Here is a 12,714-nt window from a genome sequence, read left to right on the forward strand (position 1 = left end):
GTAAAAAAATGGATTTATTTATATTTTTTCTTTTTTTCTAGTTGCATGGGACTTGCATTGTTTATTAACATTTAGAATTTTATGTAGTAGTCAATTTAAGAATGATTCTGAAGTTGAAATGTATATGGAAATAGAAATTTAACTTAGTGAAAGATTTGTTGGGAAACTTTTTAGATTGTGTAGCCAAGAAATCTAGAATCTGGAAAGTTGTAGCTTGCCCTAACTTAGTGCAGTTTTGCTAACAAATCTAGAATCAAACATGTTTTTCACTTTTGTTACAGAAAAAGTTCTAAATTGGTTATTTATAAACGAACAAAATGAAATATAAATAGGAAGATCATAAGTCTAAACTGTCAAAATATTTTTCTAATTCACCCTTCACTTATAATTTGAACGAAAAAAAATTCTATAAACACTTACCATCTAACAACATCTATAAAATTGTCTAGCCCTGTGAAAATTTCTACAATAATCTTACAAAATATATAAAATTTTAGCATAAATTTTGACAAGATATCACTCGAAAAGCTTTCTTCCCCTAACTTTCCCATGAATATTGCAAGCTCTACAACCAATAGAAATTTAACTTCTTATCTTTAATATTTCTTTCTTTAAATTGACTTTATTATGTGTAATCCTCAACTCCATTTGCAACAAAAAAGACACTTGTTACATACCAAACTGATATGCATTCACAAGAAAAACATTTTACTCATTCCTTCAAAACATCACTACTAAATTTGAAAACAAACAAAACCCAAGAGAAAATGACAAAAACTCTAATACCCCAATACAAAAAACTAACCTCAAATAGAACGCATAACTGACCTAGCCTTCTCAACTTTCAATTTGAACGAAAAATTAACACATTGTTGCATGTGATTTCCACGAAGAAAATAACTTCCAATTCGAATGAATAAAACCACTTCCAAATATTAGATTTCCATGTCATTGTTTGTTTAACTTGCCACGTATACCAAACCCTAACAACTCATTCACTGATTGCTCATGTAGACACTGTGCCATTAACGATTTAGATGCTATCATGAAAAATGATCAAATTGAACAAAAATTATGGAAATTGGGACCACATTGAACACTCGAAAAGGTCGAGTCCCACATTGAACAAAATGAACGAAAATATGAACCAAAAGTGGTATTAAGCCTAGAAAAATATAAAGTTATAATTATGTACTGTAAACTAGTGTCCTATTTTGTCAAATCTCAAACTTTATAAAATAAAGCACACATCTCTTTCAGTTTCACATTTCTTCTTCATATAATTTAAAGCAAAGAAAAAGGAATTTGAACATTTTCATCCATATCATTATCCACATATATAAAATAAAGGAGTTAATAATTTGAATTATAATTGTAACAATCTGTATTGAACATAAGTGAAGTATACATAGATATATCACTAGTATTGGCAAACAACAAAGCTTATAAAGAGATGAATAATAACCCCAAAATATACTCCAACGTGTTTCAAGATAATAGTTTGCAAAAGATTATAACATCGCATCATGAACTCTATAGTTACAAAAGTATGCTATAATAAACATGTTCTCATCCTTCATTTTCCCAAGCTACTATAGATCACTTACATCCTACATCACGGTACACCTACTTCACAATCTACTCACTTAAAAACATAATATCATGAGATATTGATAATAATATCACAAACAAAATACATAGCCCAGTTAGAAATGATTTAAAACTTATAAGTTTTAAATAAATTAGAATAACAATTATGATTTAAAAACATTATCCTCTTCCACACTTACTAGTTATTATCATCAATATTAAATCATAACATTATCTCAAACAAAACAATATTTACAAACACATGCACAAACTCCTGAAGGACTGATGTCTTTGATTAACACCCTAAAATTTTGATCTTGTCATTGCTCAACCATTCTAGTTTCCCAAGAGTTATAACTATATCATGTTTTAGGCATTCTTTTGATTCGTAAAGCATGATAGGGTAAATTCTAATGTTTAACGAGTTTGACTACTACCGACACCTTGAACAAGAACCTCCTTCAACTCTCTCAATTAGTCCTCTTTGTTTACTTGATTTCAAGTACTAGTAGAGTAAGGATAATCTCAGTTCAGTCATTATCATTAATGCATCTCACACAAAACATTTATGGTAGTATCTCCCTTTGGAAATAACTACCTCATCATTCTTTTCTCATACTAGTATTCAACATTTACACAAGCTACTCACAAGATATCAAGCAAGATCACACAAACTTTCAAAAAAAATTCAAGCATGTTTCACAAAATTGAATGGTATCCAACAGTAGGGGAGAGTGCCCAGCTCGTTAAACTGAGGGCTCACTATCAAGTGAGCCTTCTGCTTTGTCACATCTTACAAGCCTTGTTTTTCTAAAGGCTATGATAAAAGCTCTACCTCTACAAAGTAAACTAAAGTTTGGATTTTAACCTAAAGGCTACCTGCTCTCCTAAAGTCAACTTCTCTATTTAACGGACATCTTTCAAGAAAATCTATATATAGACGAAAGCTTGAAGAAAAGACAAGAATGATAACACAAGAAAGATAATATTAGAAGAATAAGATAATGAACTTGTGAACGCTAAGTCTAATGTGCCCATATATGGTTTGATGTTATCTTCTTTAAGAGAAAAACTTTAGCAAATCACAAAATTCTTTATACTGTTTACATCCTCTCTTTGAGAGTTATCATCTGTACCTTTTCTCATAACACTATTTGTGTTATAAATTCTGAAGAGAATTAAAATATTTGTCTAAACATGTTGTCTATGGTTGAGACAAGAAGTGATTAGAATACTTGTGAAACTAGGTGTAGTTAAACTCGGACTAGTCATGTTGACTAGGTGGACCAAGAGTGGTTAAAATACTTGGTGTAAACCTGGAGAGGTAAAACTCGTGTAATCTTTTCAAAAGATTAGTGAAACCCCTTAAGAGTTCTTAAGGAAGAACTAGACATTGTTCAAGTTGAAAGAACAAATATAAAATTTGTGTTTTATTGTCTTGCTATTTGAAATGTTTTCCATTTATGCATTTTATAAAAACCAATGTCTAAGCATTTCATACAAAGTATATCTTTTATAACCATTAGACGTACCTTTCCGAAAAGTTTTCAAAAACACTATTCACCCCTCCCTCTAGTGTTTCCTGTAATTTCAATAAGTACCCTAAAGACATAAGGAGATTCTTGGTTTAATGATCCAAACATACTCTTGGAATCATAAAAGATTAAAGAATCCTAAGGAATTCAATATAGCCACATGCAACACTTCTAAAGTCACATGCATACCAACATAAGAAATACTCTAGAAGAGGATAAAATTTGAACTTACTATATAATTGAATTTGATTAGTTCAAATTGAAGCCTATGTTGCTATGAACTCCAATATGAGCTTAAATATTTTAAAAGATAAGAGATGAAATCATACTTTGAGAGATGTTAGAAAATTATACATAGAAGAAACTCTAGAGAGATAAAGGTTTTCTACACATGACTCTAACTCTAATATGATTTCTATTATACATTTTTCTTTCTTAATAATGAAATATTCATATGCTTACATTATAAAACCTATTTTTATATTAAATCAAATTTCAAGGGTCTCCCAATAATAATATTACACTTACTTTTCTAATTTACATTTGTTTTAAATAATATAATATAAAAGATTATGTTAAGACAAGATCGTCTATATCTAAGCAACTTACGTTTTGAAAGTTTAACAAAAAGCATTAAATGAAATATTATTGTGTATAAAAAAAATATTTAAAGAAATAGCATCTAAAGAAAGAGATATTATATTACGTATGATTTAAATAAAGTCAAGCTTATGAATAACGCTATCTAGACCAAACTGTCTAATGAACAAAAATCATGAATAACGTCTAAGAAAAGAAAGTGTCTCTCGTTGAAATCATATAAATAGACTATATGAGCTAGCATATTTTGAAATAGAAAGTCTATCTCTTGTATAACACTAAGGTTAAAAGAAATTTTTTTTAGTACAAGTGTTATCTCAAGCAAATCTTCTTAAAGAATACATCGTCTAATGAATGACTGTTGAACGATATAGTCTTTGAAGAAGCATAAAATATTGATATCATTTGATGATTATACATGTTGTATGTTTTATCAAATGATGTATTTATGAATGACATGACAAATGATAAGATATCTTGAACACACAATACAATCTAACGCTTATCAACATTTAAAACATTTAATGCATGTACTGTAAAAGTTCTTCGATACTTGTATACTTTGTTCTTGATATTTTTGCAGATCATTAAAGTAGAAAGATATGATCAGAATTATTGTACCCAAGAAAAAGACGTTGTGAGAGATGAATAACATTATGAGAATGTTTTCCTCGAAGTCTTATGCTCTGTCACATTGTATAAGCTCAATTTACTTAAGGCTATGATAAAGCTCTGACCCCTACAAAGAAACTAAAGTCTAAATTTCCACCTAAATTTCTCAACTTCCTTACCTAATAGTCATCTTTCAAGAAAAGTTATATATAGACGAAAGCTTGAAAAAAAGACAAAAATGATAGCACAAAAAAGATAATATAAAGAATATAATAGTGAACTCAAGCTTGCTATGCTCATATATCGTCTGAAGATATATTTCTTTTGAGAGAAAATCTTAGCAAACCACAAAACTCTTCGTACTGCTTATATCCTCTCTTTGAGAGTTGTTGTCTATATTATGCTCTTAACATTGTTTGTGTTGTAAATTCTGAAGAGAATTAAAACACTTGTCTAGACGTGTTGTCTAGGTTTGAGACCTGAAATGGTTAGAATATTTGTTGTAAATCATGAGTGATTAAACTCGAAGTGGTAAAAATACTTGTTGTGAACTTGGAGAGTGAAACTCGCGTAATCTTTGATAAAATTAGTAAAATTCCTTAAGAGTTTTTAAGGGAGAAATAGACGTAGCTTAGGTTAAGTGAATCAGTATAAAATTTGTAGTTTATCTATTTATTCATCTTATAAAAACCAGCGTTTAAACATCTTACCAAATTATATACTTCCTTTATAAACTATTAGATGTTGATTTGTGAAATTTTTTCAACAAATACTATTCATCCCCTCTAATATTTTCCTAGAATTTTCATATTAATATGTGTAGTTTGTTTTTGTATTTGGTTGATTTCTACATTAATTAGTAGTTTATATTTAAAATAATTTTATAATAACCGTTTTTCTTATTATATAAAATATTTTTCTACAATTTAAATATTTATTATGCTATTTGTTTACTAATATATATATATATATATATATATATATATATTTATTTATTTATTTATTTATTTATTTATTGATGAGTATTACAAACACGAGATCTAATTTCTTATAAATATTAAATGCATAAAGTAAATCTTTTCCAACTAAATTTGCTCATTTGACAAGAAAATAAAACTACTTTTTTTTTAAGAGAGAAATCTAACTACATTCTTGCTTCTACGTTTTTGGACAACTTCCTCTAGGGTTTTAGCCCCTCCTCCCCCGTTTTTTTTATGTTGCCCCTATTATTCAACTAATCTCTTCCAGTAGATTTGATCGCTAAATTTAAAGGAGGGACTACCATAGATTAAAAAAAGATTACAAGAACAAAAAAAATTAAGAGAACCAAAACAAAAATAAGCAAATTAAACCGAAAGGTTTCGAGCTTTATTCAATTCATCAATACAAAATTTTGTGTAAAAAAAAGGAGATTGTAAGACGAAAAAGAAAATTAGTGTGTTACAAATAAAGAAAAATATCGCTTTTCCATTGAGATTTGTCATTTTAGTGTGAATTGTTGTAACACAAATAAAATTTAGTATTTCTGTAAAAAAAAAAAGAAAAAGTAAAAGAGATTGTAAGATGGAAAGAAAAAAGAAGAAATTTTAGTGTGAACTGTTGTAACTCGAAATTGAGATTTGGCACTTTATGTAATCTCTCTGTGTTTTTGTGTATTGATCATTATAGACTAATCTCTCTGAAGGTTACAAGCTAGCTTCATATCTTCCACACTATAGCTGGCATTTGATAAGATCAAGCACTTCAATTTTCAGTGTCACTGCAATCAAAAAATAGATGATCCCCATCTCGAATCACACTGATATCATCTATCTCTGCATTCTCTATGGTAATTACTTTTGTAAGCTTGGAGACTCCAAATTTTTCTCCTGCAATTTCACAAGTTCAAAGTCATCAGAATCATAAATATTTTATCACTGTCTTTTACCATAATAGGACATATTTAATTAAAATTGAAACATCCTAAATCAGTGTTTACCTGCAATATGGAGCAGCTCTTGTAATGAATGAGGTAGCATTATCAACTTGCCATGTTCCTGTAAGCTGGTTCTGTGTTTGCTTAGAAAGTGGATGACAACTCTCTTTTTGAAGAATCTTTCTGTTTCTCTCTCAGTTCTATGGTTAGAAGCACTTGAATAGGAGTTTGAGTATGTTTTTCCTAAAGGGTAATCGAAAGGGATTTCTGGCTCCAAAAATTTTATAATATGTTCATCTACTATCTTCCTATTTTCATGGTTCACCACTGCAAGGTCAGAAAGGCTCTTGTTTTGTTGCTGATCTACAAGAGACTTCTGTTTCCATCTTATAGGGCCTTGGTTCTTCTCATTTTCTTCCATTTCAGCATGATCTTTACGGAAAGTAGCATCAAAATCTTCTTTTCCATCCTCAGGAATATGCAATCTGGTTTCCTCATGAGAATTACTTACAGATGAATCAGGAACACTTGTTTCTGTGTTATCCATTTCATGCATTTGGGGTTCCCTTGGTGAACATTCAAAATCCAAACCTTCATGCCCCTTTATCCTCTGCTAAAACGAATAACAACAGTGTTGTTAGGATCATGATGGGAGTAGTATATTGTTTAGGGTGGTTGTTCGATGAATGAAAATGAAGTTTTGTAATGTTGTTATTACCATGAAGAGATTTTTCATTATGATTTGTGCAGCTTCTGGATATCCATTTAAGGAGTTCATTAAGGAAGTTCTGCCGAGTCTTAAAATCTGAGAAAGCTCAGTGGTCCGAACAGTGAAAGGCTGTGGTCTACAGTACAACACTCCAATCTCCCCAAATATGTCCTCTGCAACAGCCTTCTTCAGAACCTGAAATTGAATAACTTGATCTATCAGGTTCAGTACTTTCATTCTGCACTAAAAGCATAACCTGAAATATGTTACTTATGACATACTTGCTCATTCCTATCAACATAACGAATCATATCCTGCAAAAACAAACAGTCAATTGAAAGCAAATTTTGTCAGTTATTTGAGATTCATTCATTCATTCAAGGTTAGTTTATTACTCATGGTTTAGCTTACTCACCACTGCCCCTGAAACCAGTATGTAGAGGTCTGTGGGAGACTCGTTTTGCAATATCACATCTTCCTTTGGTGGGAAATACAAAGCGTCCATCTCAGTAACCTATTTAAACAAAGTTATTTTCATAAGTGAACTCTAATTTTAGTGAACTCAGGATGTTGTTAATATAAGGTAGAAAGAAATTAGAATTACCAGTTGGAAAAGAAAATCATCTGATACTCCTTGGAAGAGGTATAGTCTCTGGAGAAGAGGGAAAAAGAGATGGTGTGCAATGCTTGCACGAATTGCCTTTGGCAGGCCATTCAGTGTCTCTTGCTGCTTCACTCCTTCTGTCTTGAATTTCAAACACAAGTGTGACAACATCTGTTCCTGTATGTGATGTGGCAGATGGTTTCTCGATGCAAATTCTGAAGCTGCTCTCACTGTGTCTCTCTGCAACAACAAAACATGTTTCTCTCTGTCAGCTGGGTCGTGTTCACGATAGAGATACAAATACGAGTCTAATCATATAAAAAGATTGACATCATTATCTATCCAAAACCTTAAAACAATAATTTTTCATATGTTCTACTTTCTATTTTTGTTGGATGTATTCACATTTTGATTTCCAACAAGAAGATGAAATTAACACACTTTCACAGTTTTTTTCTCAGACTTTTCAAACTTGTTAGTTATATTATTCATGTAACAGTTTTTACAACAGAATAACTATCATATAAGACATACCTATCTTTGTTCTTCAAAACTTTTGCACAAAAATTATATAAACATAATTTCTCTATTTTCATTCAACAAAGAATTGTAAAAGTGAAGAAGATATGCACCAGCAGACACATGTATGTGACTAGAGTGTGTGGTTGAGCCACGTGTCTCCACTAAAATATTTTTTCTGTTTCTACTTTCATAAGCTTTACCACCTTTTCCCATTTTCTAAAGATGTGTGCAATCACTACACGACAAAATATATATATATATATATATTCTTACAGAGAAGATTTTCACATGCATCTTTGAAATACTGCAGAGCTTGTTTTGGGATCAGCATCTAAATGCATGGTTTGGTGATAAGATACTTTTGGTGGGATATTAGAGCCACAAGATACTTTATGTGGAATTTGTGGTAAGATTATGTGGAATTTTTTGGGGAAAGATTATGATGTGGAATTTAAATATATGATAGTGTATTAGAAAAATCTATGGCATGGAATTAAGTATATAATAAATTTATATATCTTTATGTAATATAAACTTGATCCATTTTATAATAGTTTGTGGTTTTATTGACAGAATAAAATAATCAGTTGGACATTAAATTAAAACTAGTAAATTAAATTAAAATATTTGATGAAATATTAAACTAATTGACAAGTGTGAAATTATGATGTTTATATATAAGAAAACACTTAATGTTGAACTAATCCTTTATAATTACTTTTATCACGTGTTAAATGAATTTAATAATTTGTATTTTGGTATTTATTTTTAACCGTTTTTTCTCACGTTACCATAAGATATTGGTGGGCCAATAAACATTGAAGCACAGGAAGATTAGGGAGGTTTGATGCTGAAAGTACTCGTGTTGAACACTGATTAAGGAATATTTATTAATTATTAAAAAAAAATTAGATTAAATAATTCTATTCCTTTCCTTATCTTCTACAACATTTTTTTTATCTATTTCTTTAAAGGGTATTCGAAGTCACTTTGTTAATATTTGTCCAAAATTAAGATGTCAGAATCAAAACCTTTCGACTTTTGGTAAAGTACTAGTTAAGTGCATGATGATTAAGACTTGGGATTTATTCTAATTCATGCTCTACAAATTAAAGTAACACTTAAGTTCCAGTGTTAGAGAAAAAACAAAGTAGGTTAAATTATGGAATAATCTATTTATTATATATTTTTCCTCTTTAAGTATTTATAAACAACTTTATTTGAAAGGGTTCAATGTGATTAAAAGGAAGGAGAAACTAAAATAGATTACGATTATTAAATAAGTATTTGAAAAATTCTTCAAAATATTTTAAAAGTGGATCATCATTTATTTAACAAATAAGAATGAAAAGTGAAAAAAGAAAAGAATGAAAAAGACTATACTGGTGAGAATAATTTGTATTAAAATAGTTTAATAGTTTGTTTTAATATTATTTTGAAACATTTTAAACCTTGTCAATTATCTCTGATTTTTTAGAAAGATGTGAATAAAGTTTTATTTAAAGAAGTAAAAGATATTTAAAAAGTTAAGAAGAAGTTTGAGAAAACGTACAAAGTTTCTGGTGCGGCTTGTCCAATGGACAACGAGGTTTGTCATGTTTCCGATGATGTATGAAGTTAATCCCAAGTTGAACAAAATGTAGAAGATGAAAAAGAGCATCTCTCTTGTGTTTGTAGCATGCAAGTCTCCATAGCCAGTGGTAGTAAGTGTCACAATGGACCAATACATGGAAGTCACGTATCTTTCCCACAGACTCTCTTCTTTGAAATTTGGAAACACTGAACCAATCCATGTTGTTTTCGGATCATAGTACCTATCTGCTATCAGATAGTTGAAGCACCCAGCAAGGTGCACCACAAACAATGTCACCTGAAAGTTTCATCATATTATAATTTTCATCATACAAAAATTAGCTTGAATATTGAATTAAAAACACTATATTTATCAAATATCGTGCATTTTTGACACATATCATAAAAATAAAATAGTAATAAAAAAGTAAATTTTAATTTTTTAATAAAAAAAAAGTGAAATAATGTAGTATGTAAAAATTTTGTATTTTAAAATATTACTTTTCTAAAGTTTTTATCAGAACATAAAAGAATTAGATTAAGATTAGGAAGAGGAGAGTATATATATGAAATCTTATTCTTGTTTAAAATTTGACATTCTTGTATTTTCGTAAAAATCGAGGAGAGAGAAACAATCACAGACCCACTTCACTTTAATCAATGTGGCATAACACAAACAGTTGCATAGAAGCATCCTCACTCGTCCAACCATTTAGTTTTGTGTGCCACAGCAATAAATGTCATGAATGCCTATTGTTTTGATCACATGAAAGGAGTTCAGGTTCTTTTTTGAATTTGTGGTGTTATTTATTTTCTGTATTTTGATATATTAAGAAATATACAGTAAAAAAACCTCGATAGAGAATCGAAATTGAAATTTAGAAGCTTACAGCAATGAGTTTTGAGCACCTGGTCCAGAAGTAGTTGAAGCGAATGTCCTTCTCAAGTCTGAAGGAAACCAGAGGAGCTAATAAGGATTTTTGAGTTTGTGAAGTGTTGAAAAATCATAAGGTTGAATACATAACATAATGTTGAACCTTGCAAACAGAGAACTGACACGTCTGAGGCGCCACAACCGAAGCATGTTCAGAATTTTGAACCCAATTTCACTATTGTGATCGGTGAATAGGAGGCTGATGGATTCAAATGGTGCAGTTGAACACACGTCAAAGACGAACCAAGTAGATAGGTACCTACGTGATGTAAGCAAAGCTTTTGAAACCTCAGAGTAAGAGAATGCAAACAGGGTGTTTTGTTTGTCACTGATAGCAAAGAAGAGAAACATAGATAGATAAATATGAGTGTACCTTATTGCAATTTTCTTTGGATTATCAACAAGAAGGTAGGAATGGTGATCGAGATATGCAACAAAGAATGTGAGAACGATGTCGATGGCAAAGAAGGCATTGACAATGTTGTCTATGATGAACAGTGTGTCGTGCTTTTGATGGAGAAAGGCAAACTCAAAGGGGCAAATCCATGCAGAGTAAACAACAAAGACAATCAGCAGCATCTCCCAGGCCCTAATACCATACCATGTCAGAAGAAGAAACACAACCACGTTTTAACATATATATAGAAGATAATAGAGTAAAAAAAAAACATCATGGTTCTCACCTGTAACGTGGATCAAAAGGGGAAACTGTGCATCTTCTAAGCCTTGTTTCTTGGTTGATTCTGGCTCCAAGGGATGGCAAGAGATCATTAGACAGAAAGCTGCTATAGGGAAGACTTGCCATTTGAAACTCGTCAACACAGAACCTCTTGAAAAACTTTTGGCCACTGCAAAATGGCATGGTATAAGGCTTAAGCAAAAACAGTAGAAGAAGTTGTTGTTGTTGTTGGTGTGGGAAGGCTGAATTGAATTCTGCCTACAAGTGTGTGACCACATTTATAATGTGGTTGCTTTGACTCAAACGCGTTGGTTTCAGAATTTGGACCTCTTTTCCCCTACCTTTTTGTTGAGATGCCTGTGACATGGCTTAAAGGAATACTTAATTTTATGGCTTAGTTTGGAGGAAAAGGTAGAAAAGGTTGTGATAAAACTGAGAGGGTAAAATGAATCTTCCACCTTCTATTGACAAATAAAGTTATGACAAAATACAAGAACCTAATGATCTTTCTCAAGTGTTGCAGATAATTCCGTGTGTGAATTGTGTTTACACCAAACTTTTTACTCATCAAAGATCAGATATGTATCCAAATAATAATTACCACTCAAGTAATGCTATACTTATGTATACTAAAACAGAATCATCGGTAATTCTTATTTCTCTTCAAATCTATTAAGATATCAGGGTTGTTAGGATTATAACAACAAGTATTTAAACAATATACAGAAACAGTTTTATTTCAAATTCATTAACCAACTAAGGAGCTATAGTAAATTTTTTATTTATATTTTATTTAATAATATTATTTTTTGTTTTTTCAAATTTAGATTAAAATTATTATTAAAAATTATTTATATTTCATTTAATAATATATACTTTCGTAATGTTTAACAAACAATCACAAGATTTTCTTATACTATTAAATAAAGTATATAACATTGTAGTGGTTAGGATTAAAAGAAGGTATATTTAAACAATAAGATACCATTGGATATACCGAAACAATTTTATTTCAAATTCATTAACGAACTAAGGAGTTATAGTAAAATGGGTAAAGCATGAAGATTCTATCATAAACTAAGAACCTATAGTAAAATGGGAAAAACATGAAGATTCTGTATAAAGAGTTATAGACCCCAGTTTCAACCACTGACTTTTGGTTAACCGGAATGAATCATGAAAGAAAAAAATATTATTTAAATTTAGTTTAATAAGACTTTCAGTTTATATAATGTTCTTTCATTTTCTAAATTTTTATTTTATTTAAAATATATACTTTTTAAATCAACTTCAACCATAGAACTCATGGAAAAAAATGAAATATATATTACATATTGAAGAGTTAAAAATCAAAGAGTACAGAAGAGTTAAAAATGAAAGAGTAGAGAAGAGTCTACTTGCATAAATATCAGATTTTTTTTACTGTTATCAAACTAAATAAA

General features: G+C 30.1%; 1 protein-coding gene across 2 annotated transcripts; it reads right to left on the reverse strand.

Moving 5' to 3' along the window:
• Positions 1-5,683: 5,683 nt before the first annotated feature.
• Positions 5,684-11,855, reverse strand: LOC108339533 (potassium channel KAT1). 2 transcript variants are annotated; one of them, XM_017576665.2, is made up of 11 exons: positions 11,277-11,855; positions 10,967-11,182; positions 10,697-10,852; positions 10,550-10,607; positions 9,640-9,957; positions 7,566-7,805; positions 7,377-7,475; positions 7,243-7,275; positions 6,971-7,156; positions 6,316-6,865; positions 5,684-6,205 (listed from the first exon to the last, which is right to left on the reverse strand). In XM_017576665.2, exons 1-11 carry the CDS (start codon positions 11,453-11,455, stop codon positions 6,081-6,083), a joined length of 2,160 nt encoding a protein of 719 aa, XP_017432154.1. In that variant the 5' UTR covers positions 11,456-11,855; the 3' UTR covers positions 5,684-6,080. The 2 variants fall into 2 exon arrangements, with proteins under 2 accessions (XP_017432154.1, XP_017432155.1); XM_017576666.2 differs by having other exon boundaries at positions 6,316-6,862; positions 11,277-11,853.
• Positions 11,856-12,714: the final 859 nt, after the last annotated feature.

The sequence above is a fragment of the Vigna angularis genome, chromosome 5, assembly GCF_016808095.1.
Source record: "Vigna angularis cultivar LongXiaoDou No.4 chromosome 5, ASM1680809v1, whole genome shotgun sequence".
Lineage (NCBI taxonomy): Eukaryota > Viridiplantae > Streptophyta > Magnoliopsida > Fabales > Fabaceae > Vigna > Vigna angularis.